The sequence below is a fragment of the Trichogramma pretiosum genome, unplaced genomic scaffold, assembly GCF_000599845.2.
Source record: "Trichogramma pretiosum strain Unisexual culture from Peru unplaced genomic scaffold, Tpre_2.0 scaffold26, whole genome shotgun sequence".
NCBI lineage: Eukaryota > Metazoa > Arthropoda > Insecta > Hymenoptera > Trichogrammatidae > Trichogramma > Trichogramma pretiosum.
This window is the reverse complement of record NW_019641640.1, coordinates 79872-103863: the sequence shown is the minus strand read 5'-3', so window position 1 is coordinate 103863 and position 23992 is coordinate 79872. Positions and strand designations below refer to the sequence as shown.

Sequence of the window (23992 nt, the reverse complement as noted above, 5' to 3'; positions counted from 1 at the left end):
CCTATGTGCGATATCACTCCGGCTCTCGCTCGGGCTCGAGCCCCTGCCAGGACTGGATGTTAAACACGACGCTTCCATGTACACATCTACATACGTATGCGCGCGGTTACGGTGTAATATGTAGTATCGGAGAGCCGAGAGACTAGAGAGAGAGAGAGAGAGGAGAGGAGGCGGCCCGAGCCCGAGCGAGCTCAATGTTGGCGTGCGCTCAAAGTAGGTGAACCTCCGACAGGTAAATAGCCTTTGAAAAGTCGCACTCGCACTCGGATTCACACGCGCGCACAAATCATGAGCTCATTACAGGCAGCCCACTCTATACGTGTGTATTTAACGCGCTGATGGGGTGCGTGACGCTTTCGGACACGTGCAAGTGTGCTGATACTGTACTGTGTCACAATTTCCCGCTGTACTGATCTTGAATCGTCCGATATGCGCCGTTTTGTCCTTCGTAATCAATGAAATAAGGACTTTCAGATTTTTACGAATGTTCCTTTGGGCTGCACTACATAAAAGTGCTAATTACGAATTCGTTTTGATCCGCGTATCTACGCGCAACTTTTTCGTCGAATCGAGTGCGACTCTTCCGAAGCCCAAAATTCCCCTCGTTCAAGACTTCCTTGTCGAAAGCTCGACCCTCTGTCTCTCTCTCTCTCATGCAGATTATTGTTGGTTGCAGTCATTGCAGATTACTGAGGCCACGAGCGTGCGCAAACATGGAATTCCTACTCTACCATCGGCCACTTTACTCTCGCTTTAAACTTAGCTATCGTTATTTTTTATTTATTTTTTACCAGAGCTTTCGTTTTCCGCCTGGATGAAATTGTCGAAAGCTCAAATACTTTGAGAATATCAAAAATCAAGCTCCTTGCAATTTGAGTGTTGCCAGCAAAAATCATCGTTCGCGCAGATGGCGCTATGAACTTGAAGCCTAGCAGAAGCGCTTTGTTTATCAAAAGATTCGAGTCTGCTATCTGTCTGACAAGTGTGGAGAAACGTGCTCCACAGTTATCGTCTGCTAAGTGTTGTTTCATTTTGCTGATAACGAGACTTCTCTCGTTCTGTCGTTCTTTACATCGTATACTTGTGCCTGATCGTTGATTTCGGAATCGCTGCATTTATGTGGACAGGCGCGATCGTTTGAATCTCGACATTTGTTTTATAACTATTGTTAGTTTAGAGTTTGCTTGGCTTTTTCCGCCAGAATTTTAACCTCTACATAATTGTACTTCAAGACTTTCCCGATTTCGCTTTTTATATCCATTATATATGTGTACATAACAAGTGTATATGTGCCTATTATAGACGTGCGTTACGCAAGCCAATTACGTCATCGTATAATTTTTCGTAAAATCACGAACGAATTTCAAACGATCCGATATAGAAAATAAGAAATACACCGAGCGGTATGTAACGAAAACGCGAATTGACAGTCGTCTTGGGATCGCTCGAGCGCGCTCACGAAAGCTCCACCATCACAATGTCGAAGGTAGCTCAGTTCATCAGGACAGTTTTCGACGCTACGAAAAATTCAAACTGCTACGGTCGCTGCCTGAAAAAGGTAAGTGAATTCTCAGCCAGGATATATAAAATATACTTTCATAATTTCATTCGTGACACTCGTGCCGTAAACAGGTTGAGCTGATCTCGGTCGAGGATGGCAAGTGCAAAGCCGAATTGAAAGTCGACGAGGAGCATCTGAACTACGGCGGAACGTTGCACGGAGGCTTCACCAGCACCTTGGTCGACTGCATCTCAACTTACGCGCTCATGAGCCACAAGGCAGCGGTGCCCGGCGTCTCCGTCGATCTCCACGTCACGTTAGTAAACAAAATATTCCATCGCATCGTATTTATTTCGTAAACTGGGCTATAACACATAGATAACGAATCCCCGATTGATTTTAGATTTCTGAAGGCAGCTTTTCCCGGAGACGTAATATCGATAGACGCCAGAACCATCAAAGCCGGCAGGACACTGGCTTTCCTCGAGGTGGAAATAACCAAAAAGGATTGCGGCTCCATCGTTGCTCGCGGAGTTCACACCAAATTCATCGGAGGCTCTTCGTCTTAGGCTTAATATATAAGTTTGTTGAAAAAAAACTATTGTTATTATTTTGTGTTTAGTGAGCATCTGTCATGGCACTTGATTGTATTTATTTTTTCGTTTGTACTGTCTGTTCAAAAGCAACACACGCTCTGAATAGCGAATCTCATTTACATAGCTAATAGAATGCATTGTTACAAAGTAAGACTTATTGAGTCGAGGCCGCGAGAGCACCTTGTACAATGAATGCTCCAATTGAGAAATAAATATTTATAATCAACAATAGTGGCATAATATAAAAAAGAATCACGATATTTTTGGGATATGGCTTACAATATAGAAAAGTAGTTGACCCAATAATGAGCAAAAGGGCGATTTTTTGCATGCATTTTCAATCGTTTAAAAACTATTAAAATCGTTAAAAATAGAAAAGTCCATACGATTGAAAACGAACGCAGAGAATCGCTTTCTTGGGTTAAGAGTCACACAATTAAACATACAAAAAACCGTACACACAATGAAATGCGATAAGTCGCGAGTCGCTGCGTAAACTTTTACTTCGAAGAACAATCGTACGCTGTTGGCTCGCATCAGTTGAAAATCGTTCTCTCTTTGCTTCTGACTTGCTCCAACAACTGCTCCATCTCGTTGATTCTCCCTCTCAACTCGAGCAAAACTTTGTTGATCTTCTTGTACTCTTGATTAGCGTCGATCAACATCTCCTCGATTCGTGCCGACTCTCTATCTGAGCTTTTAAGCTCCGAATCGTCGTAATTGTTGTGCGCGAGATACTTATCGGTGGCTCGCCTGGATCTCGTGATCGCGACGTCGTTCGTTTCCACTTGCTCGGCGCACTCCTCGCAGCATTCGTACCAGAGCTTCAGGTCGATCGAGGGTATCTCGTCGCACGAGCGGAAGTCGTTGTCTCTTCCACCGGGCAGCAGGAAGACGTTCCTCTGAATTCTGGTGATGTTGTCGCCGTTGTCGCAAAGTACTCGGGCCAAACTGCTCTTTCGTATCTGCTCGAGCTGACCGGTCGAAAAAACTCCGGGATTCTCGTACCAGAATCTATCGCCGTCTCTGGTCCGTTGGAACTGCTCGGCCAGCAGACACTTGAACAGGGGCCCGACTTTGGCATCGGGCAACTGATCCTCGAGAATACCTCCGACCCAGACGTCGATGTTTCTCGGGTCCCCGTAGAGTCGGCGTAATTTTTCTCGCACCTCGGCGCTGCTTATCTCTCCGGCCAGATCGTCGAACGTCTCGACGCGGCTCATGTTGCAGTAGGCCCTCCAGTCGAGGTAAAACGGTATCGCGTGATCTCGGCCACGCTGAATATTCATGGCCGCGAGATCCAGAGCTACGGCATGGGCAATCCTGAAGAGCTGCTCGGTGAGCTCGGAGTTGAGATTTTCCGTGGGCTTCTTGAGCTTGGCCGGCGTGGCAAACATGCCCCGGAGCAGCGGATCGGTGCCGCCCTCGTCGACGAGGCGCCACGGCGCGAAGAAGGCGTCACGCAGATGCAGCGGCCCCTCGGGAATCGACTCGAGCTCTGGGGCGAGTCGCTCGAATTTCGGCTGGATCAGAGAGTGACCGAAGCGCAGAGCCGCGGTGGCGAACACGTTCGATATGCTGGCGTCGACGTCGGCCTTGTAGCTGCGGTACTCGCCGAAAAGCTCGTCCGTGTCGGATCCGAGAATCAGCGGGATCCAGTCGCGGTACGTGATCACTTGCATCTGAAAGACGGATGGTACGAGTTCGTGGAAGAAATGTAAATAGGGTAAATTAATAGATCGACAAGCATACCTGTGCAGCGACTATTTTCCTAGCCTCCTGATAAAGCTTCTCTCCGTTCCACTGAGGATTCATCAGTTTCAAGGCTCTCGCTAGTCTGTTGTGCTCCCTCATCCAGACGGTGTGCATGGCGGTCAAGCCCACCTGCTCGTTCACGCGAAAATCACCGGCTAGGAAGCAGTTGACGTTGCTCTCGCTGAGATTGCGCCGGCAGTCGATGAATTGGCCGTTGGCGTAGGGCAGCATAGGCTTGGCGTTGCGGAAGCTCGGGCCCTCGCGCAGCAGGCCCAGATTGCTGCCGAAGTCGCGCAGCTCGCGGGCTGTCTCATCGTCGTAGCCGTAGACCTGCGACGCGTCCAGATAGCTCGTCAGCTGGTTCAGCTGTTCGCGCGGAGTTAGCTTGCCCCAGAGTATACTCGTCATTCCGGAACCTGAAAAATCCGGTCCAACAGAACGTCGTTTTATACATTTAATTACGAACGAAATAGGGGCGTAATTGGTATACAAACCGCAGACGGCGCTGGTTCTGAAGAAATCGATGCACCTCCTGTTCTTTATTCTTGGATCGTTCGGCGGTACCTGCATGGGAAAGCAAGGCGCAGCGTTATCGCAGGTCTTTTTGCAGTCGATGCCGCCCCAGGACTCGCTCGAGACGGCGGGCAGCGCGTGATCCAGATCGTGATCGAGCCACTGGCCCCACTGCATGACCATGTGCGTGATCTGCGCGTCCTCCGTCGTTGGCTCGGTGGAGATCAGCTCGGTGGACACCAGTCTGGCCGCCGGTTTCGGGAATCCGTGGTACAGCCGATCGCTGTCCCATCCGACCGGTTGCGAGAAGCCGTTCTCGTAGACGGGCTTGAGGAGTCGACGGAAGCCCGTGTAGGAGGCGCCCCAGGTCGGATTCTCCAGGTTGTTGCAGCGACCGTCGAAAGATCGGTAGCGATTGTGGAAGCAAACGTTGGAGCACTTATCCGCGCGCCGATGGGCTGTGCAGCCGGACAATCTCTCGAGTTGAACGAGCTGTCGAGGGCTCAGAAGTTCCTGGTAGTGGAAGTCGTCGGTCGCATTGGCTCGAGCACCCGAGTCGACCATGCGTCGGATGTGCGTCAGGGCACGCTCGAACAACTCCGCGGGTCTCGCGGCTTTTCTCGCCACGACGTCCGGGAACCTCGATAATCGAAAGGGATTGCTGCGACCAGAAGACGCGCTACTACTGCTCGGCTCGAAAAGCTCGCGTAACGTGTTGTTGACGGCGCGGTCGATCTCGTGCTGGGCCTCGACGAACGCTCGAAACACGAGACCCTCGCTCACGACCGCTGGCTGACGGACTCGCAGTAGAGCTGTGGCGCTGGCACGACCCTCGTCGTTTGCCGCTGAGCATTCGTATCTGTTGCGTATTACAGGGTCAGATTCAGACCCACGAGTATTGACATTCTTGATACTCACCTGCCAGAATCCCTGCCAGTGACGTTGTACAAGTACAAGCTGCCGTGCTTCGAGAGCCTGACTCCGTTGCCCTGGACGATCGTGCCATCTCGTCTCCAAGTTATGGTGGGCTGCGGTTTACCGGTGGCTCTGCAAGCCAACTCTATCATGGAGCCAAGCTCGACTTCCATGTCCTGAGGTTCTACCAGCAGCACGGGGGGACTCGGAGGTTCCGAGCTATTCAGGGAGGAATCGACGACGCGCAGATCGGCGCTCGTCTCCGCCAGGCCGTGACCGTTTCTGGCTCGACAAACGAAACGCGCCGCGTCCGTTGCCTGGACACCGAGGATCTTCAAGACGCTGCCGTTATTTTCCAAACGGATGCGGGAGCTCGCCTGCACGCGAGTACCGTTGCTGAAGAACCACTCGACGAGTGTCCTCGCTGATGGGCCGTCCACTCGGCAGACTAGCTGCGCGTCGCTACCAATGAGCACCTGCCCCAGACAGAATTTGCCTCGATTAGCGCGCAATTTGATCGTTGCGTCAATTTTTTTCTTCTTCACATACCGTCTGCGAGGCCGGCGCTTCGACGATCCTAGGAGTCGGTAGCGCGACATTAACGACAAGCGCTCGAGCTCTGCGCGAGCGAGCCTGACCCATGTCGTTGGAAGCCAGGCACTCGTAGTAGTGACCGGAGTCGCTCTCGTCGACCTCGCTGACGACGAGGGAGCCGTCGGCCTGTTGATTGTAGCGGTAGCCATCGATGGCCAACTCGTTCGAGTCTCGCATCCACTTTACTCGAGGCTGCGGATCGCCCACGGCGCGGCAGCGAAACACCGCCCTATCACCTGGCGTCACTTGGACGTCCTCGGGCTCTTCCATGATAACGGGCCGCTCTTGAAATGACACGAAATTTGTTTACATCGAGAGTCAAATTGAGGCGGAAGATATAAGAGAGAGAGAGAGAGAGAAAAGAAAACAAGTAAGCCTCGTGTATAAGTACTTTTGCATTGGAAGTCAGCCGGTGTCGCATCGCTGAGTTTTCTGCCTCGCAGATGCCGTGGCTCCTGGCACTCGGCGCTCACCTCCGAGCCGTCCTTGGCTTTCTCGAGCAGCCAGAGCAGCTCGCAATCGCAGACGAGTGCATTGCCCTCGAGACGGAGTCTCGCGATCGACGCGACGTTGCGGAAGGCCGTCGCGGCTATTCGCTCGATCTTGTTATCTTGAAGAAAGAGCGTCCGGAGCTGCGACAGATCGCCGAAAGTCGCGGGCTCGATTATCTTCAGACCGTTCGATTGAAGGTACAGCTGCTCGAGCTGCAGCAGATTGGAAAAAGCTCGCGGATCTAGGCTGCGCAGACGATTGTTGTAGAGGTAGAGGAAGCGCAGATTAGTAGCGCCGCTGAACACGTGGGCCGGCAAGTGCTCGATCTGATTGTCGTTCAGCAGGAGCGTGTGAAGATGCTTCAAGTGAGAAAAGTCGCTCGAGCGCAATACCGTGAGGTTGTTGAAGCGCAAGTCGCTGTGGGAAAAAACGCAGTGTACGTAAACGTAAATTGAAAAGCTTCCCATTCAGTAAAAAGAGAGAGAGAGGACGGGCTATGGGACATCTGTAATTGGCTTTTGGTGCGTGCTAATATGTCTCCGGAGTGCTACTTCTTTTTCGCGCGCGCCCGCGTGACAATCGACTTTATTACTCGCGAGTACAATTACACTTATCGTATCGAGAAGTAAACTCAAGTACGCGAGGGACGCGAAACCCAGGCCGGATATAAAAAAAGATAAGAGTCGAGGATATGTCATTTGATAGATCAATGGAAAGACGACACTCGTGCGCTAGAATTTCCACGCGGCCACTTCATTATGTAAAATTGTTATTGAATAAAATTGCAGCTACGTAGCCGTACCGTTTCGCTGCACATTTTATGCTGAGTAGCATAGTTTTAAGACTACATCAATATCAATGATCGGTACATTTTTAGCTCGTTTAAAATTGAATAAAGCTATTAACTCAATCACTCTGAGAAATTTCATTCGGAAAATAATGCACAGACAACTCGAAGGCCGTTGAATATAGACAAAATAATCATTCGTTGTTGTTTACCTCATATAAGAAATACATTCTGTTTGAAAAGTAACGCGACAAGCATTTCTTTTCAAAACAAAAATTTGTAAAGCTCTATGGCTCTCAATTGCTTCGTCGCGAATTCGATGTCGTTTTTTTTATGTATTCTCGTAGCCGACCGTAATAGTTAAAACCCCCGAGCACAGCTGCAGTTTATTGTTTTGGACGCAATCACGATGTCTTGATTTCAATAACGAGCTTTCGAGAGAAAATGATTTGTCGAGTGCATTTTTCGGGTCAATTTTACGCGAGTTATTCGATCGAGTTCACAAGATCGCGAATTGAGTTATAATAAAACGCGAACGAGATCTAAAAACGCTGGTGTAAGCAAACGTATAAACGTGGAACATTTTATTCCAGTTTATTACTCGAACAAAGCTAATTTCGGACTTTGGTCGATGAATTTTACCGATAAACAAAGGCCGAGGTAAAAATAGCTCTCGAAAATATTCGAAAAACCGAGAGGCAAGTAGGAGGCAGAGAGAAACTCGCCCGTGGGGGGTGTGCACGTGTGCGATAGTTAAAAATCCCAACGGATGACTGGAGTAGGACGAAAATAGCGGCGGGGCCCTCACCGTTTTTTTCACGCGTATCGCTGCCGAGACAAGGTTTGACAAAATGTTGTCCTCGCGAAATAAAATCTAACATCTTTAATACGCAGTTGTGCCAATCACATACTTACAGTACAGAAGTATCGGCCGGTACGCTGGGTACGATCGCGAGCCTTTGGAAGACGCAGCGCACCGTGTCCTCGACGAGACACGTGCATTGCGCCGGGCAGAACAGTCGCGAGCGTACGAATTGGGCCTCGACGTTGTCCGGAGCTTGCAGCAGCAGGCCCGCCACACAGCAGCAGAGAAGCAGGACGATCATCGTCGCGCAGCTTCCGACGAAGCCGTCCGCTTTTTAATTGCGTGTGCGTGTGCAGCCGAGCAGTGAGCGCGCAGTGATACTTGTGCCGTCGGCAATCTCGTTTGTCACGAGAGAAGCCAATTCGAGACCGGCTCGTGTCGCCAACCAGACTGAACCGGCTCCTCTCTTTTGCGCGTGCAGCCCGCGACTCTCCTCCGTCTCTTTCTCTCTTTCTCGCTCCATCTCTCTCCCTGCATCTCTCGTTTGCCTTGCTGCTCTCTTCTCTCCGATTTTCGACTAGTGGAGAGAGGGGCTGTTTCTGGATTTTTTGCTTCACCCACGAGTTGAGAAAATGAAAAAATAAAATAAAAACCAGAAGACTCGATACAACCGTCACGATCGCGCTTTTTAACTAAACGCTGCTTATATGAAGTACATTTATTTCTTCGGGTATGGTACTTCGAAAATTTAAAATATCTCTGCAAGCTTGAGTCAATGACCATCCTGTGTCTCGATTGTTATAGCTTAGTTTAAAATATTATCTTGGCGAAGCTTAATGTTTTTCTAAAAAACTTATAATCGTAATTTTTTAAATTTAACGATCAATTTTAAAAAATACTCTAAAAATATAACAAGCAATAACGTTATTATCCTGCTTGTAAAGGAGTAAAACTTGTTATTTTGCGTGGGATGTGATACTCTGCAGCGGTTGTTCGTTGACGTACGGCTTGAATGACCCGATTTTCACTCTACACTTACAAGCTCATATCACATATGATACAGATTACAAGCCTCTCCTAACGATTCATTTTACAGATGAGTAAATTTATGAAAGTGTCTCTAATTTCAAGTGGAAACGTTTGATCTCTGTGATGCATAACAATTACATCGTTTTTCGTATGATTTAAGTATTTTTATGACTAATGCAGAATAAATTTAAAGTACTTCGGTCAAACTTACCTCTGTTTAAAAAACTTAATTTTTGAGTCAATTTTAGAAAGTGTCATCAGCTGAACGAATTCAAGTTCTTATTACCTGCCACACGACAGGTCTAACGAGTGAGCTATAAAAATTCAGGATAATTGAAATGGGAAAAAGGATCGTTACGGTCTGATAATAAATATTATAATACCATGATTATTTTATAAAAATTTATTCATACAAATTTTGGTTTGTAACTTTTTTATCATATTTCTAAATTGTGTATTTTTAAACACTTAAACTTAAATTTTTACAATAAACTTATGAGGCGAAGCAATCAATGTGTGCTGTTTGAATTATTGACACTTACTAATCATTCGCAATAAATTTTAAATATGCTATATTTACAGTGCGAGATATTGAAAAAAATTAAAATAAGTAAAACGCGTAAAACTTACACGCATTTGACGTGGCACCGATTCTTTTGAAACCAACCACGTTTACAATGAGTCGTGAAAAGAGTAAAAAAAACTATCTAGTGAAAACCAAATTTAATGACGTACAAGTATACTGTCTATTCGACTTTGTAAGTTATAATAATTATTTACATTGGCTTACGTAAAATAACGTCATTTCGGTTTTGAAAATTTGGTAGTTTTTGGTTTACGCATACCTTGTTAACTTTCAATTAATTCATAAGTAATTTAACGCCTTTTAAATTTAATTCTAGATCAACTTTATATACAAAAAAAAACAAACAATTTTCAATGGTAATACTTTTGTTTTTTTTTCTTACCTAAATCCTTATCTATTTTTACATTTTAATTGCTCTATGAAAGCAATTGAAAGCGCTTTACACTTCGAACACCAAAATCATTCATACATTACCTTTATCTAATAGACAGTTTCTCACACAATTATATGATTTTATACTTGCTACGCTTGTATCGTTCATAAGTAATTTTCTCGACTCGATTCGATCATTTTTTATTTGAACTTCAGCATTTCAAATTACTCTCTTGTATCACCAATGCGTTAAAAAATCAAGCAGCTTTCGAAGATCAGGAGCACAGACTTTGATTTATTCGCTTTTTAATCGCTACTTGAACCGAGCAAAGAAACTAAACTTAAAATGTTTTCAGGAGTTTTGAGCGCATCCGGCAGCTCAGAAAATGCACTAGGAAAAGGTTTGTCTGATTTATCATTGACGTCGGAGTCACTCTCGACGTTTAGCATGTCTCAAGCGAGCTTCATAAATATTGTTCTGTCGCGAATCTTGCCGTTTCGCAATTCGGACAGAGCTCGCTGTGCCTCGATCGGTGACGAGAGCGCCACGCGCGCGTCGCCCGTTGGCATGCTTTTGTCGTTGTACCGACGTATCACATTGTCTCTCGTTACGTTGTACTCTCGGAAAAAGTCCATGATCTCGTCGATGCTGGCCTTGAAGGGTACGTTCTCCAAGGAAATGACGCAGCCGGGCTTTCCGAAGCCCTCCATGTGTGGCATAGCGGGACCACCTTGCATCATTCCACCGAGGCCGCTGCCCCCGATCAATGGTGGAGGCATTCCTCCCCCGTGACGGTTCATCATGTGCCGTGGGGGCATGCCCATGCCACCCATCATCGGTGGACCCCTCATTGGGCCAGAACCATTGCCACCGAAACCATTGTTGTTGCCCATACCGCCGCCGAACCTCGGATTCATCGGCGAGAATCGCGATCTCGACTCCTGCATATGGTGCGGCATGCGTTTTTGTCGCTGGTAGTCCGACGTGATTTTGGAGTTGTTCTCGTCGTTCATGCCCAGGGTGTCGAGCATCTTGTGTCGATTGACCAACTCGATGGTCGGTACGCTCTTACCCAGCGGAAGGCCGTTCTTCGATGTGGCTCGCACGGCCTCCTCGCAAGAGTTGAACTCGCAGAAGCACTGGCCGGCGGGCTTGCCGTTCTGCATGAGCATATGTATTCTGTGCGGTATGAGGCCTATGTCCGAGAAAAAGTCGAGCACGTCGCGATCGACAGTGTGATACGGCAGGCCTCGCATGTGAATGCAATCGAACGACGGCGTCGAGTCCATAGCGCTAGCGAAGCCTTTGGTCATCTGCTCGTGGTCGCTCTTGGCCCGATCGAACTTGTCCTCGCTGATGGAGGTCACGGTGACGGACTTGGGGCCGATTTTCGCGGGCTTCATGAGGGCCTGCGCGGCGTCCTCGAGCCTCGCGAACTGCACGTAAGCCAGACGATCGTTGCCGTCGAGATCTTTGGCCGTGATGAAAAGGTCGTTGATCTTCCAGTCTTGGAAGAGATTGGCGATATCCATTTCCTTGGTGAACGACGGCAGATTCGAGACGACGACGCAGCACGAGGCTGGCGTTATGTCGTCCTTTTTGCTGTCTTGACGCGACTTGTCCCGGCCTTTGTCGTCGGTTTTGTCGAATATCGACTCATCCAAATGTAGGACCTCGACCTCCGAGCCACGAACGAATTTTGTGCCTTTCATGGCGAGTTCTTTACTCTCGATGCTTCCGAACTTGACGTAAGCAATGCCAACTCTGTTGCCCTGGGTATCGGTTATGAGTTTAATACCGTCATTGCGAATGTAAAGGCCTTGGAAGAGGTGGCGCACGTCGTTGTAATTCGAGCTCATCGGCATGTTGCGCACCTCGACGCAAAAGCCCGGCGGCTTGTTGCTCTTGTTGTCGGAGAATCGCGACTCGCGCTCTCGTTTTTCTCCCTTCGAGTCCTTGTCGCTGTTGTTGCTTCTGTCGTCGTCGCGGCTGTCCTTGCGAGATCGACTGTCGCGGTCTCGGCCGCCCGGCCTCGAGTCGAGGTCACCGTCGTTATCGAAGGACCCGCGCGGGCCCGATTGGAAGGCGTTGTTGTTGCGTCGGCTGTCCATGCGATCGTTCATGAACGGCTGGCCACCGCCCATTTTGTTGCCCATGCCCGATCGTCCGAAGTTCCTGCCGACGTTGGAGTCGCCGAAACGCGACTCGCCAAAGTCCCTCGGTGGGAAGCGGCCGCTGCCGTTGTCCATGCGCATCGAGCCACCGCCGCCCATTCTCGAGTCCATGCCGTTCATGCCCTCGAGCCTGTCCATGTGGTCGCGATCGTTCCAGTCTCTGTTACCGCGGCCCATCGGACCACCCGACATAGGATTGACGATGTTGGCCGACATCAGGTTCGGAATGGCGCCACCCATTGCTGACATTTGCGAGGTCATCATATCGCTGACTCCGTTCATACCGTTTCTGCCACCGGGCATCATGGGTCTCTGGCCGCCCATGTTGAAGGTGCCTGCCTTGGACATGAGCGCTTGCGGGGTGAATAGCGACGGTATGAAGTTGTTCTGCATCTGCGGGGGCACGTCCCAGACGCTGCTGTTGTCGCCCATGCCGATGTTCTTCATCGAGGCCATGGCGACGGCGGCCTTCAAATCGGCTTTTTGGAACGCCCCGACGCAGACGACGTCGTTGTTGGAGTCTTCGTCGTGGCCGTCTTTACCGCCACGGCCCTTGTCGCCTTGTCGCTTGGCGTCGCGGTCGCGCGATCTGGTGCGGTCGCGGGACCTCGATCGGTCGCGTTTGTTGCGCCTGTCACGGTCACGACGATCTCTATCCCTCGACCTCGAACGGTCGCGGCGGCCGCTGCCGCTGCCCCGACGGTCTCGACCACTGACTCGGTCGCGTCTGTCGCGATCTCCTCCACGGCTGCCGCGCTCCCGGGATCTCGATCTGTCGCGCGAGCGCGAACGATCGCGGCGATCTTTGCGATCTTTGTCGTCGCGGTCGCGCTTGCTGTTGCTGCCGCTCGTCGAGTCGTTGTCGCCGCCCTTGCTCGCCGCGTTCGAGGTGCTCGACACGGTGGCCGGCGCAGGAGTCTGCATCAGGGCGCTCTGCAGGTTCAGCGTTTGCTGGCGCGCCGTCTCTATGACTTTTTGCATTTCCGTTCTTGAGCTCAGCAGCAGCTTGATTTTTACCTCCTTTATTTTACCGCCATCTTGCATCATGGCCTGACGAGCATCTTCGTCGGTGCTGAAATAAGTAATTCATGGGTCATTTGGACGATGCTTTATAAGCAGAAAGGGTCAAAGATTTCATCGTTTACGGAGCGAATCTCATTTTTTAAAGTAACGACTTGGCGTTGAGAATTCATTTCATTCAAGAAAAAGAGTTGTATCGAACGTTGTGATTCGAGGGTGAGAAAAGACGAACAATTTTTTTTTTAAATCAAATAAAATTTAACATACCTAAATGCGATAAATGCATCGCCTAATTCGCCGCCAACTATATGTACACCACCTTCCGGTATACTAAGCCCACGGAAAAACTGGCGTATGTCCAGCGCGTTGGCTGACCACGCCAAATTTTGCAGGCGGATTATTACGCTCATTTTGAAATTTCAATCTGAAAAAAAAGACGTCCACTGTTTTGTCATCGTGTTTACTGGTAGCATCGGAGTTGTAGTTGCGACATAATTTTCAGGTACATTTTCATGAAACCGAGTGAGTGAATAATTTTGTCATGGGAATTGATGAAATATTCATAAATAGAAGTTCATTTGTCTAGCTCGATCAGCAAAGTAGCCGACCCGAATGTTACCGGCAAGTTTTCGCGATAGCCAGTTATTTATTAAGTGTTTGAATTCTCAAACTTGCAATTTAATAGTTTTTATCACTTTTTGTTTATTATTACGTTCCGTTTACTCGAAACTTTTCATCTGCGTTTGGGACGTTTAGGGTTTTAAATTTTTACGACGAAAGTAATTATGAAAAAAACGTAACGTTGCAGTTTTTCGTTTTTCTCATAAGCTCGAACTAATAGATAAGTTACTTCAAAGTTTTCTTAAAATATTAAGCATTAATTCATCAATTTATTAATCCTTTAAAGACCGGCATTTAAAAAAATTAAAAATAAAATTTTGCTATAGTAGCCATTAGAGACCCATTCGACTAAACTCATTTCAAATATTCTTGGATCAATGACCGTGCTGCTGCATCACTATGAGTGCAAGATTCTCTAAAAATTAATTAATTTACCTAACAGCGAGACTAGTGTCATAACGAGTCTGCGCTATGATCACTAAACAATAATCATGTTTATTATTTTTATTACGTGTTTTAGAACAGTCATATTTTTTAGACGTCGAATCCAGTTTGAATTAAATAATTATTGCAATTGTTTATCGCTTGAAAAATAAAATTCCGTAAAAGAAAAAAGACCACGAATTAACGTAAAACGTTGTTTCTTTCTCAATTCATAATGTAATAAGTAAATCTTTAGAATTTCTTATTAGAGTAAAGAAAAAACTAATTTCGTGCAATCTAAGCTGAAAGTAAAATATTTAGGTCTGAGGCGTGAAAGAAATTTTTTACAATGTGCAGGGGAAAGTTCCTAAGCCACCAAAAAAGAAAGTCCAAAGGCACGTGTGATTAGCAGCTGAGGTTAATTATTTGCAGCCTAGATACGTATTATATTCGAAATTTTTCAAAGTTTCGTTGAGAAAATTATCATTTTTTCCATAAAAAATATTCTTGTCGAACAGCAAAGTAATACCTATTAAAACGGTAGCTAATTAAAATTTGGCGGGTGCAAAACTGATCTATACCGTTACGCTTGAATACGCATGCGCGTCTAACCCTATGCGAGAATACTTGCCAACGATTCAACATATTTCTTGTGTATGGACGCTGATGAGAAGGGCGTCATGATTTTCATGTGTGAAACTTTATGAAAAACAGCAAGTTGATACATTACTTTGCTCTATTTCATAATGGGCTTACTCGTACATATAATTTGTTGATTAATTTTTACAAACATTCCATCTTTTATGGAAAAATATCCATTACGAACCAAAGAGCAGCAAGATATCACGAACAAATTAATTGTTAAGAAAATCGACGACCTCAAAAAAATATTGATAAGATTTCAAAGATCGATCGATGATTGTCATTTGCTTGACCTTATTGACCTTTAAAAGACACTTGAGGAATTTAAAAAATTTATTTTTTCTTTCAAAAAAGTGCTGGAAGACTAATCCAGAAGAGACTATAGAATAGCAATCCAAAGTTCATAACATTGTGCTAAAGTCATGTTTTAGTATTAAAAGATCAATGAATGCACGACAATTGGCCGTACGCTCGTCCTTCAAGAGTTCATTCAAATTAAAATAAATAAATAAAAAATTTGGACCATTTATAAAGAAATTTCATCAAAAGCCTGAACATTCATAACAATTAAAAATCATCTAATTGTAATTTAGTTAATTTATGTATGCGAGAATTACTTCAAGTCAATATTTTAATTTATTTTAAATGAATAATTGAAGCTTTTTTGAACGTACGAATAGATCATAACGTTGAATGAAATCTTATTAAGCTATTTTTCGGGACGTATTTTTGTTATGCTTGTAAATTCATTGTAGCTCATGAATAAACAAGATTTGTAGATTCGTAACATAACTAGACGAGGTTACTTCTTTTGGGTAGGTTATCGTTGGTTTCTCTGATGCTTCGATGAAAATACTAAAGTTGGTTGAAAGCGGGTCAGCCGAACATAGCAAGAAATTTCTGCACCTTATTATAATAAAATTATAGGAATGAAAAAATATGTAATTTTCAATTACATATTTATGTCGCGTATTTTTTAACTGATTGATGTCCAAATGATTTAATGTTAAAATGTTAAACTATTTTTCTACACTTTTCATTACTTTCGCAAATTGTATGTTGCATGTGATTTTGAATTATTAACTTGAAATTAATCAAGGTTGTGCATAAAGTTGTTAAAAATATCTTATCAAATCTATCAGCATAAAATAGATTTGTTAAGGTTGAGTTTTAATAGCAGTATAAAAAATCAGTTCAATTTTGATTTTATGAAATAACGTTTTAAAAAGAATTTAAATCGCTATTTTTTTTGTTGATGAACAAACATTTTGAAGTCAGCAAGTTCAACAAGAATTCATTAAAATACACTTCTTATTTTCTTCAATCATTTCAAATGATTGATCCTCACTATAAGTGTTTGATAGATTTTGTTCACAACTTGATAGGTTGTTTCAGATTGTAATCAGCTTTGTGAAAAAATTGGGATTAGTTCCATAGGGTCTCGAGTTGTAGACATTCAGGGCTTTCAAGGAGAAAATTTTCTTCTTATTTGTTGGGAAGTAATATGGTTGGGTTTATGAAAATTAACAAAGAAATTATTTCTTTAATTTTCATTTGTGATTGGTATGTAAGCATCGCTCATTGTTAAGACTAGATGTAGTTTGTGTCCAATGAAATTAAAAAAAAATTGAATTAAGAAGTTGATGATTCAACACTCACTAGATGTCATGTTTTTTGATAAATAAGTTAGCTTTCCACAAACATGGTGTTTGAGTATGCTTCCATTAACTCTCTGAACTTTTCATGTTTACTTATTGATGATTGACATGACGCAACGAAGACTGGATAGAGTATCTTATTAAATGCAATTTTCTTCTTTCAGCTTCAGGTAATTTACTGCAACGATGTTGATCCATTTTTTTGATTTGGGATATAAGTATTTATTCAAAATATAGTACTGGAGAATAAGGTAAGCTTGTATCTTGATCATATACTTTTTGCATTGTTTTAGTGATGGTATGGTATTCAAAGTGGTCATTTTCAATCCAATTTTGAAAATGAAATCCTGGTAGATAACTCAACTTACCTTTGCATTCAATACAAAAATAATGTTTATAATAATGATATCTTGAATATCAGGCATTTCATGGTAACCTTGATGTAAGATTCAAGGAAACAAACCAAGGGAATGCAAAAGAATTGATTTTTATCAGCCTATGCGTATCTGTACTCTTTATTCTTTTAAGAATAGTGTTTTTGATGGTATTTAATTTAAGATATATTTATACATTTACTGGGTTAGGGTTGGAAAAATTTGTAGTAGTAGATATATTTGGGTTGTTGACTTACCACTCACTCGGTAACTTGAAACGTTATCATTAGATTATGTCAATATAATAAATATTTAAAATTGCGTAACCTTAATATTTAGTTTCCACAAAAAGCATTTGAAATCAGCGACATTATAGGTCACATGACTTTCTTCATAATTACGAACTATTTAATACAGAACTTGTAGAATTTTACCTTTATAAGGGAAACTGGTTAACCCTTTCTTCTTGTCCTGATGGAGTTTGATTACAGTTAAGGTGCAAACAGTTGTTGCTAATATGTAAGTCGTAGTGTCTAACTTGTAATTTTCAAGAGAGAAAAACTTAAGTTTAACTGCAGCACTTTGCGATGTTTATAACAATTATATTTTTTATGATCCAGCCATGGCGGCACCTCAACAATTGAACACCTAAAAATCACACTTGAGCGTAGTTCATAATCCTGCAACATAGATGAATTTTCTCGTCGTATATCTGTCGTAGTTTATTCATTTAATTTTTCAACATATGAACTTAATTTTCACGATGAAATAGTAATTAAATTATTGCTTATAAAATGTATTAGCAGTATATGGATAACGTTAATAGTCCAATGATCTGTCTATCATAGATATCCATATGTGTGTATGAACGTATGTAAACAGAACTTAAAAGTTATAAAGAAGTTGAGGAAAACAATAATAAGTTTGAACATAACCTTGAGAAAAACTAGAATAAATCGGTGTAGAAATTTTCTGATATTGCTGGAAAGTCAGTAGCCGTTATGTTGTCGAACGAGTAAAATGCATGACAGAATCTGACTCTACGCGATTAGACACGTAATCAATGGCTTCTGCACATCGACTTTTGCACACACTTGCATACAACACGCACACATGTGCACTTGTTCGTAATATAGAAGACTGCACAAGTCACAGTATAGTTGAGTACTGGTATATGGTGCTCAACTTTGTACAGACTTTGACATTAAACACGTGCATGGGGTCACTAGGTTAATCGACTCAGACCGAAATGACGATAGAAAGACCAAAATCGAACGGTCCTGACGGCAACGACGGTAATACGATGATGAAGTAGACGACGACGGCGGCAACGGCGACCTTAGAGCAAGCGACGGACTTGCGATCAATTTAGCTTTGTACAATCTCATCATGGCGGCCAGGTTTAATCGATCGGAATATTTTCTCGGACAACTCGTGAAAACAACTATTTTTTTGAGGAATATAGGCGTACTTACAGAAAACGGTTATGGGTGAACTGTCTCTTCTTCGGGGTAACCGCGTTTTATACGTTAGAAAAGCGGGTAATCCAGCAGCTCTCGTTTTATTCGTGCAGAGCGAAGCGAGCAATGTCGCCCGTCGATTCGACAGCCATGAATAGAGGTAGCAAGCAGCAGGCGGCCGCGCAGTGCATGCGAGGTTGTGTGCTGCGTCCAGCGTCCGTTGCCTCGAGAGTCTGTCGAGTCGAGCCGACGACGATATTCCTGTTGCGCTTGCGAAGCCCCGCGTGTGCGATGTCGAGTTTTGTGATGATGTTGGTCGCCGAATGAGCGAGTCTCACGGGCTGATGCTGCAGAGGGCAGAAACCAGAGAGAAGGAAGAAATAGGCGAGAGAGAATGGAGAGCAGCTAGTCAGGCGCTGCTGCTGCGTGAATGTTATTATGCGTCTTGCATGCGCGCAATCGCAGGCTGAGGAGGCGCCTGCATCCAAGATGGCCGCTCGAGGCGCGAGTTTGGTGATTTTACTGTAGACTTTGTTGACTGATGATTCTTATTGCGCAGTTATTTTCCCTTGAGACACGATACCTTAATGTCAAATGCTACGATACGAGTTACGACTTTACCGCCAGACACGTATCACTATTCACTCTCTGCAATGATAACAATCGTAATTGTGTAACATATTATGTTATTAATTGTCGATCCTATGTATAATGTGTCGCAAGCGACTCACAGTATAACCGTATAGACTATAGTATAATAATATCATGTGGCTCTCCGTTGATATGCACGCGTCGACTGTCGAGTCACAAACACGACAGAAGTTTGTCACTCAGCGCCACGGCCACCCCGCGGAACTTGAAATCCGCCCGTTTTTGAAAATGTAAATTCTAATTCACGACCAACAGTTTGTTGCTCAATCGAAATTGTCTTTTGCATTATGCTTGAATCGACTATCGACTACCAACATTTTTCCTCTTACACTTAATTATTTCTACTTTGTTTGAGCCCTCAATTATTAAAATAACTTATGCAAACATCATTTATTACTTTTACCATGCTTTGTAGCATAAAAATCTAGGCCTTTCAAAATCTCCTCATGAACCAATATTTAATCATTAATTTTACAAGTGATAAAAAATCATAATTCAGAAGCAGCGTGCGAATTTGCTCTGCAGAGCTGCAGTAATAACAACAATAATTATAATATGTGTGGTACTGTGGTCACATCGCCAATCACCATGCTGCGAGCATCTATAGCGCTGACGAGAACGACTGCGGTGCCGGTGGCGTGGCGCTGTTTCGCAAATTACAAACAATTCTTATATTAGTCGTTTTTAGATTTTCGACGTGTGAGCGAGTCAACGAGAATCTCGACCTCGTGTCTCAACAAAAAAACTCTATTGATAGGGACGGTTGAATCGCGGCGTTGCTATCTCGCTTTCTGCTGCGACATACATATTATTATACAGGACCGTTTCGCGGCTGAGGCGTTTGGCGTCTACACAACGGTTCGCCAGCATATCAGTACGTTTTAGTGTGTTTAGTGAGTGCGTGCTCGTTTTATTTGCTCGTCAGCAGGACTCCGAGACGACCTAGTCGCAGCATCAACATGACGAACCAAGTGAAAGGGAGCGGCTGGCCCAGGAGATCGTCCACTAGTTCGTTCGACGGCAAGATAACCCCAAATCCTTCGGTCACCATAAACAGAACTATTAACTTGTGAGTATACGCGGCTTATTTGTGCGCCCAGGACGCCGGCGCCATTGCACCGGCCCCTTGGCTTTTTTCCTTCAAAAACACACGTTTTTTGTTATGCATTATTATTTTTTTTATCGCACACACACATACACACGATCCTCTTTACTTCAGCTAGAATTTCAAATGTATGAACCAATGGCAGTTTGTTGTACAGACCCACTTCTTTTTTCAGTTTTACATCGTCCTCGCAACTTGCATTTCAAAAGAGGTTTTTAGGTTGATGGCAATGATCGTTTTGTCAATCATGTTGACGATATTTCAATGTAAATTATTTAGCGAAATTATTAGCGAAATTATTAGCGATGTTGTTGCGCTTGATTGTCAAAGTTATCCTCAATAATGCATTATACACACTCGTTATGTTCTCAGTATGTAATGCTTTTGGGTACAGACATATCAAAGAGTTTCAAACAATGTAAAAGAAAATTTTTTTGTAATGTTGTTTTATGCACACAATGAATTAAGAAAAATAATCAAAATATTTAACTTGTGAAAGAGTATGAAACTTGAGTGAATATTGGTAAAAAATGCAAGATGTTCGACTATTAATGTATACGTGAGGTTATTGTTTAAATTATTACCTTATGGCTCATGTACTTAAATCTTATATACATTTTATATATTCGTTAGATCCATAGATTAATTAGTAAACAAAATCAAGACTTTTAAAAGTCTATTATCGAACATGAAAAAACAATGTCTTCAGTTATGAATGTAATGCATTCAATAGTTTTTGAATTTTTGGTCTTCCAAGCACATTTTTGAAATGTCAATCATTGCGTACTTTTTGTAAATAACTATGTTAGTGCTTGGATTTTATATTTTAGATCTATAAATTTAAGTTTCTAAAACAAAGACAAAACTATAAGTTAACAAATGTAAAAAATGATTTATGTAGATATCCTTTGACAAACTATACGTTTGGAACAAAAGAGCCACTGTTTGAAAAAGATCCATCTGTACCGGCAAGATTCCAAAGAATGAGGGATGAATTTGATAAAATTGGAATGAGAAGAAGTGTTGAAGGAGTTTTGCTTGTTCATGAACACGGTCTACCTCATGTTCTTATGCTTCAACTTGGGACAACGTTTTTTAAACTGTAAGTTTTATTCTTAGATTATACATTATTAAAAAGTATGATATGTATCTATAAAATATTACAATTTTTAACTTTTTAGGCCTGGTGGAGAATTAAATGCAGGTGAAGATGAAGTAGAAGGATTAAAAAGGCTTCTTACGGAGGTAACCAACAATGCAGTAACTTAAAAACTTTTATATAATAAACATAAATAGTATTTTATAATCAATTAAAATGTATAAAATTTCAAGTTTTGGGCATCCAAAACTTGACTCAAAATTGTATAATTTATTAAATAGGAAACTTGAATATTTTCTATGTGCGATTGAAAAACTTTTGTAGTACTCTCAACTTAGATCTTATTTTTTTGGGTGTATTTGATTTTATTAACTTTTTTGAGTAACTATTTCTACTTCCCTTCAGCAAAATAAATTTCAAATATCTCAACTTTTATCAATTATGTAGCACCAATTGGTTTGAGCAACATGTGATTAAAATCTATCATAAAGCTAAGACATTTATTAATTAGCTCAAGTGTAAAGTGCTGTTTACTTGTATGAATAATTATGTAACTAATTTCTATTTTTATGATAGAATTTTTTGATGATTGTCAGTAACAAGGATAAATTATTTTAACACATCTGAGTATAACAACAATTTATACATAGGTTACTCATTATTTCACAATGATGATGTATCCAAAGCATTAAACTGATATTACTTGTCAGTATGGATCTTAGGTTTAGTAATGTGATGTAAAATATTATTGTAACTGGTGGAAAACTTTTATTATATCCTTTACAGTTTGGGTTTAAAAAAATTGGAATAATTTCACGGCCAAACTACAAGTCTTATAATATCATAATTTTCTAGTTTGCTGTTTATAGAAAAAATGATGTTGACACAAAATAAATATTTTAGTGTAAATAAAAAATGAAATAAATGTAATTTAATTATTTTAGATTCTTGGACGTCAGGATGGTGTGAAACAAGAATGGTTGATTGAAGATACCATTGGTAACTGGTGGAGACCAAATTTTGAGCCACCTCAATACCCTTACATTCCTCCCCACATCACCAAACCGAAAGAACACAAAAAATTATTTTTAGTACAACTTCAAGAAAAAGGTTGGCATTTAATAATCTTAATTGGAGTTAATTAATTTCACAAAGTAAAACTTAATTTTTTTTTTTTTTAATTTCAGCATTAGTAGCAGTACCAAAGAATTATAAATTAGTTGCTGCTCCTCTTTTTGAACTCTACGATAATTCTCAAGGATATGGACCAATAATTTCTTCACTTCCTCAAGCATTGTGTAGATTTAATTTCATTTATATGTAAAAGTGCAACTAAAAACGAATTATTGTATTTATGAAGAACTAGAAATAATGGATTTAGTAACTGTCTGTCAAATTGATTTCTTATGACTCCTTAGATTATATAAATTCAATTCAATCTTGAAAAGTGTAATGATGTGAATAGGATTTACAAATGTTTATACTTTTTGTATTAACCGAGTGTTTCAAAGACTTTATTGTAACTTTGATATCATTATATCACAAATTATAATACATTCTATATACCTTCTGAGGTTATTAAAAATTTACTCAAATTAATAATCTATTAAGTACTTTTATGCACTAGCTGCAAGTCCTGGTTTTCCTTTTTGGGTAACATCAGCAAGTAGTTTTTTGATTTCTGCAATAGCTCTACCAGGGTTGAGGCCTTTAGGGCATGTCTTAGTACAATTCATAATTGTGTGACAACGATACACAGAGTAAGGGTCCTTCAATTTATCCAACCTCTTCTTAACATTTTCATCTCTTGAGTCAATGATCCACCTGTATGCTTGCATAAGAACAGCAGGTCCAAGATATTTGTCACCATTCCACCAATAAGATGGGCAAGAAGTACTGCAGCAAGCACATAATATACATTCGTATAATCCATCAAGCTTCTTACGATCTTCTACGCTTTGAAGGTGCTGCTCTGCTCCTGGTTTCTTTGACTTTTCGCTTTGCAACCATGGTTGAATACTTCTGTACTGCTGATAAAAGTTATTCATATCCGGCACTAAATCCTTGACAATGTACATGTGAGGCAACGGATAGATTTTGGTAACTTTATTAGTATTCGAGTCGATAGAGCTGATGCAGGCCAAAGTATTGGTGCCATTGATGTTCATAGCACATGATCCACAGATACCCTCCCGACAGGATCGCCTGAAGGTCAGACCCGGGTCAACTTCATTTTTAATTTTGATGAGGGCGTCGAGCACCATAGGACCACAACCGTCGAGATCGACGGTGTAGTCCTTCATGTAGGGCTGCTTCTCTGGCTCGTCGGGATTCCAGCGGTAAACAGAAAAGGTCTTCAGTCTGCTACCTGCCGCTGCGGCCGGGGCGGCTGCTGCCTTGCTGGCCTGAAGCGAGGTGGTAAATGGCCTGCTGATGCACAACTCCAGGCCATTGAGATTCTTCGTAACGAGGGCTAGCTTGTGAAAATTTGCCATTATTTCGCAATAACGCGCAACTCTTGGAGCGAAGAGCAACTCGCTGGGCTGCTACTTACTGCAATTGAAAGTTTAATAAGTCAGAAACAGTCGAGGAGAATTGCACGATGTCGTGCTTTATTAAACAGCTTGCGTGTTTAAAATAACTCACATGATTATCTAAGCAGTCGGGTTTATTATTCGTGCCGAGTAACGAATCCGGCAGCTCTGAGCTCCCACAGTTTACTGATCGTGCGAAAGCTGCACAGCACTGCCAAGTTAAGCTGCAAAATATTACGCGGTATGAAGACGGACAATGTGCAGCAGAAGGGATATTCTAGAACG

General features: G+C 42.8%; 5 protein-coding genes across 6 annotated transcripts; 2 read left to right on the top strand and 3 right to left on the bottom strand.

The window, feature by feature from the left end:
* The first annotated feature begins 970 nt into the window (after positions 1-970).
* On the top strand, positions 971-2326 carry LOC106652592 (acyl-coenzyme A thioesterase 13-like). The gene is made up of 3 exons (XM_014371635.2): positions 971-1558; positions 1633-1817; positions 1905-2326. Exons 1-3 carry the CDS (start codon positions 1478-1480, stop codon positions 2068-2070), a joined length of 432 nt encoding a protein of 143 aa, XP_014227121.1. The 5' UTR covers positions 971-1477; the 3' UTR covers positions 2071-2326.
* On the bottom strand, positions 2112-8301 carry LOC106652426 (peroxidasin homolog). The gene is made up of 7 exons (XM_014371352.2): positions 8069-8301; positions 6266-6783; positions 5830-6158; positions 5284-5756; positions 4347-5224; positions 3850-4268; positions 2112-3779 (listed from the first exon to the last, which is right to left on the bottom strand). The coding sequence occupies exons 1-7, from the start codon at positions 8257-8259 to the stop codon at positions 2634-2636; spliced, it is 3954 nt and encodes a 1317-aa protein (XP_014226838.1). The 5' UTR covers positions 8260-8301; the 3' UTR covers positions 2112-2633.
* A 1653-nt stretch (positions 8302-9954) lies between these two features.
* LOC106652590 (RNA-binding protein 12) lies at positions 9955-19141 on the bottom strand. 2 transcript variants are annotated; one of them, XM_014371630.2, is made up of 5 exons: positions 19050-19141; positions 18334-18966; positions 17293-17538; positions 13408-13564; positions 9955-13192 (listed from the first exon to the last, which is right to left on the bottom strand). In XM_014371630.2, exons 4-5 carry the CDS (start codon positions 13548-13550, stop codon positions 10399-10401), a joined length of 2937 nt encoding a protein of 978 aa, XP_014227116.1. In that variant the 5' UTR covers positions 13551-13564; positions 17293-17538; positions 18334-18966; positions 19050-19141; the 3' UTR covers positions 9955-10398. The 2 variants fall into 2 exon arrangements, with proteins under 2 accessions (XP_014227116.1, XP_014227117.1); XM_014371631.2 differs by lacking the exons at positions 18334-18966; positions 19050-19141 and adding an exon at positions 17794-18309.
* A 466-nt stretch (positions 19142-19607) lies between these two features.
* LOC106652476 (cleavage and polyadenylation specificity factor subunit 5) lies at positions 19608-22775 on the top strand. The gene is made up of 5 exons (XM_014371454.1): positions 19608-20038; positions 20976-21176; positions 21256-21319; positions 22118-22283; positions 22361-22775. The coding sequence occupies exons 1-5, from the start codon at positions 19929-19931 to the stop codon at positions 22495-22497; spliced, it is 678 nt and encodes a 225-aa protein (XP_014226940.1). The 5' UTR covers positions 19608-19928; the 3' UTR covers positions 22498-22775.
* LOC106652475 (succinate dehydrogenase [ubiquinone] iron-sulfur subunit, mitochondrial-like) lies at positions 22664-23929 on the bottom strand. Its single transcript, XM_014371453.1, has 2 exons — positions 23820-23929; positions 22664-23726 (listed from the first exon to the last, which is right to left on the bottom strand). The coding sequence occupies exon 2, from the start codon at positions 23666-23668 to the stop codon at positions 22790-22792; it is 879 nt and encodes a 292-aa protein (XP_014226939.1). The 5' UTR covers positions 23669-23726; positions 23820-23929; the 3' UTR covers positions 22664-22789.
* Between the last annotated feature and the right edge of the window lie 63 nt (positions 23930-23992).